This window comes from Aphanomyces invadans (assembly GCF_000520115.1).
Source record: "Aphanomyces invadans strain NJM9701 unplaced genomic scaffold supercont1.27, whole genome shotgun sequence".
In the NCBI taxonomy this organism is placed as follows: Eukaryota; Oomycota; class Saprolegniomycetes; order Saprolegniales; family Verrucalvaceae; genus Aphanomyces; species Aphanomyces invadans.
The window spans coordinates 85967-90219 of NW_008580172.1; the positions used below are offsets into that span (position 1 = coordinate 85967).

The following is a 4253-nucleotide window of genomic DNA, read 5'->3' on the forward strand; positions in this document are numbered from 1 at the left end:
AAGCGCGCGGGCGTGCACAATAAAAATTCCGCCAATGAATGATAGCCATTTTGAAAAATCATTTTGATTGGACATATATTTGTGTGACAAACAATTTTCTTCGGTGGGCGTTGCATTCCCTCTTTCCCAGTAACGATGGCCGATTTGTGCTGGTGCGGGTTAACGTCGTTGATGTAGAGAATCCACACATCACTGCCTTGCCGACCACGTTTACGTCCTCCTGAAGCAGCATCGACATTGCCATTGCCGTTCAATGGATCGCCGGACCTAGGATCAGCTTTGATATTGCTGTCATCGGCGATGTCGCTTTCGATGTCGATGGCGATGGCCTCCGCCTCCACAACGATGTTGGATATGATCACAAGTGCAATGGAAACTGCCAATTGCCCACCTCTCAACTAGGAACGCAGTTCGCTCGCACCCAATCAAAACGCGATTTTCCGAATAAAACCCGATTTTGTTCGACCTCAGAAATCGGGTTTTATATTAAAACCTGAAAAAACCCGATTGCAAAAAACCAGGATCTACACTGTACCACCCTAAAAAATTTCACGAGTAATTTTCACATACAATTGGTTAGTGTATTGGATTCGGTGGCAGAGTCAACTTGGAAAAAACGTGCAAAAGTTGTACTGACGAAGATTTTGTTTTTGTCTAAATCCCACACGATCAGCGAGGGTAAAGCAAAACGAGTGTTTTTCATCTTGGCATGGGGCGAAGCGATTGGGATCAGTGTGTGCGCTTATTCTCGGATGAACCTCGATTCCAACTTTACGTGCTGCAGTGTGTGAAGTTGGCGAGACCCTGGAACCTCGGACAACTTGCCGTTCCGCGGTTTTGTGATGCCCTAGGTTCAGAACCATGCGTACCGACGGAGCGCCTGTGACGCCAAAGATGCTTCAGCTCATGGCATTGGAGTATGCAGTTGACGTTGGGCTTACCGAGTCGGAGTTTCTGGCGAGTTGGCATTGGATGCGCGGGTTCAAGAAGCGATTCAACTTGTCGACGCGCTGCAGGACCCGCCAAGGTCAGGATACGGCAGGCGACGGCGAGACGGTGCTTCGTGAGTTCTCCCAACGCGTTTGTGACTTCATGACGGCAAATGGAATTGATGTCTCTATAACGCCGATCAGACAGTCATCAACTACGAGTACTTACTAACCAGGACGATCAACCAGCGTGGTGAAAGAACCGTGTGGGTGCGGTGCGGAGGCAAGACGAAAGACCGTGCGACCGCAATGGTCATGGGGGACTCTGCTGGCAACAAGATCCCCTCTTCGGGGTACTGAAGACAGCGCAGTCGTTCAAGAGAACTTGACCATGCGCCATGATTCCGGGAAGACGTTTTGGCGACAAGTGCAGCCACTACAAGATGAGATGGGATGTCAGATTCATGGAAATCCAACCGCGTGGTGGAACAGCGGCCTGTCGATTGCCTTCTTACGATTTCACTTCGTCGAAAGGCCCGATCGAGAGTCCAAGAAGGTGCTGCTGCTTTGGGATGAAATCTCGGCGCATTTCAGCTCGGACGTTGTCGCCTACGCTCATGAATTAAATGTCGAGTTGATGAAGATACCGCCGGGATTCACCTGGGTGTGCCAGCCGGCTGACGTTTCATAGATCCGGCCTCTGAAGGCACGCTTGCGGGCGATGTGGATCGACACGATCAAGCAGCATGTGGTTGCCAGCCGAGTATGCGATGGCCCTTTCAAATTGCAGCCGCCTAATCGACATGGAATTCTGAGTTGGATCACAAAGGTATGGTCTGGCCTGCCTACCAGTGTCATATTGAGTGGCTTTTCAAAGTGCAGACTTGCGGACAATGTGACGTCGGCCAGTGACGAAGGTGAGTTAATCGTTGAAGACGACACGGTCGACGAGGAAACGATGGCATCCCTCGTTGCAAGCTGCTCCATTGATGACACCATTGATTCAGCCCAAGACATTGGTGAGGATGAATTTTGAATTTTGTAAACTTCTGTTTTGTACTGTATTTTTTGTTCAAATTTCTCCAAAACTTTATGCATCGTAAAATTTATTTCTATTGACAATTGATAATTTTGTCATGTCGTGGTCGGAAGACTTTGCCTTGAGATTTGTATGTCTAAACTGAATTAAAATAGAATTAACCTGATCGGAGCGTCGTCGGGTTGTGTCATATCACCTGTCTAAACTGGAATAAACTGGACGGTAGTAAACTTGTTGCTCCAAATACCCGCCCAAGAGGTTCAAAATTGAAAGGGGGCCATGGGGGTTCGTCCAACCACCCAATTTGCCGCCCTTGCTGCATCAAAACGATTCCCACGTTTGGATGTGGCACGAGGGTGCTTTCAACACCACCACGTGGTACCCTCATCCGACGAATCATATGCGTTATCGCCCCCACGACAACAATGGGCTTGTGGTCCGCAGGTGTTGCTGCCCGCCCTCCCTGAACATTGCAAACGAGTAACTAGATTGCCGCGCTGCAATTGGTCTCCCTTTGCCCAATACACGTTCGTCTGGGTGACTGTCTCATATAATAGGGTGCTTCGCGCTGTAAAGAGGTTTAGATGGCACCGTGCGATGCGACTGATTTCGCCAGGGCCACGTGGTTGGCACCTACCAAGTGTACTCCTTGGCCCGCAGTGTGAAAAGTAGGCACCCCCCATGGTGATCACAATTAATTGCGCATCCCGATGCCCACTCTCATTCGAACATCGGTGGAAACGACGGCTCCAGTCACCCCGGACGTTCACTGGTGCCAGCTCAGCCCCACAGAGCTCAAAACTCTCCAATCCGAGCGTGTTCCCCCAACACACCATCCCCCCTACGAAGGCCTGCCACGATGGCCGGGAGTCACGAGTGTCACGGCGATATTGCGTACTCTCGACATCGTTGGCACGTCTACGTTTGCGGCCAGCGGGTCCCTTGCCGCCGCCACGTTGGGTTGCGATATAATCGGATGCATCATGGTGGGGACTATCACCGCCGTCGGGGGCGGCACGTGGCGCGACATCATCTTACTCCACAAGCAACCGTTTTGGGTTCAAGAATGGGAATACTTGATCGTAAGCGCTGTTGTGTCTGTGTTGTTGTTTCTTACGTGGGGTCTATTGCCCGCGGGCCAAACCGTGCTGGGGACCACACTCAAGGCTGTCAACGGCGAGGCTGGTTTGCTCATGGATTGGGGGGACGCTCTCGGTATCGGCGTTGCGTCGGTGATTGGTGCGATGAATGGGATTCGATCCAACTCCCCCATGTGCATCAGCGCCCTCTGCGGCATGGTCACGGCCACGTTCGGTGGGCTCACGCGCGACGTGCTCCTCAACCGCTCCGTCCGCATCCTGTACTCCCACGCTGAAATCTACGCTATTATCGCCCTCGTGGGCGCCGCTGCATACCTCAGTCTCCAGCGGCTGGCACCGACACGGCAGGCCCTGCGGATTACCGTCTGCATTTTGCTCGTGGTTATGCTGCGACAGCAGGCGTGGACGCATGGGTGGCGAATGCCCACGTGGAACGTCAACAAAACTTTGTGAGTTAACCCAGTTCAAGTTCATTGCTACTAGCCATTGCTGCCCAACGCTACCCTTTCTTGTTCAAACACGCAGTGCGCAAGTGCTGCTGCTATGGCGTGCATCGGAAAGGATACGTTCTCCCAGTTGAATGCCATGGAGGCGAGGTGCGTTGCGTGTGGCCTCGTTAGCAGGGACCAACCACTCGGCCGCCAAGATCAACTAGAAGCGCTTTCGATACATTTGCTTGAGTCATGACGGAACGGGCCGGCCGTATGTTCCTTTCAATAAAAGCATGAATGGCGAAAGTGGTTCAACTCAAGTCCATGGAACGCAAGGTCGTTTTGCTGGCGGGGTGGTTCATGGCTATCGATGACTCATCCCACGTCAACGCCATCGACCATCGCCATGGTTCATCCTTTCGATGGCCAACTTGGTCAATTGCTGACATATCACACGACAAGAAAAATTGTTGCGACCACATTTGCGTCGATGGATTTAGCATGACTCGAGCGAGTTTTTGGAATTCAAACACCCTCTGTGTCTTGTTTGAGCATGCTCGCGCCTGACTCGTGGGCCTTGTCGCCATGGACCGGCTGTCGTTACCTTGCATCAGGAACTGGGGGGGATTGTTATGGTCCTGGTTGGTCACGATGAGATGGTCCGGTTGGCCTTGGCAGCTTCGACGCATCGCATGTGCTTGGCGGTGTACTTGCCATTCAGCTCAAAGTTGCGCTTGGCTTTGTTCCCCTTCTT

At 52.1% G+C, this 4253-nt stretch overlaps 1 protein-coding gene across 1 annotated transcript; it reads left to right on the forward strand.

The window, feature by feature from the left end:
* Window positions 1–2678: 2678 nt before the first annotated feature.
* Window positions 2679–3521, forward strand: H310_10584 (hypothetical protein; the record flags this gene model as incomplete). Its single annotated transcript, XM_008877008.1, has 1 exon — window positions 2679–3521. The coding sequence occupies one exon, from the start codon at window positions 2679–2681 to the stop codon at window positions 3519–3521; it is 843 nt and encodes a 280-aa protein (XP_008875230.1).
* Between the last annotated feature and the right edge of the window lie 732 nt (window positions 3522–4253).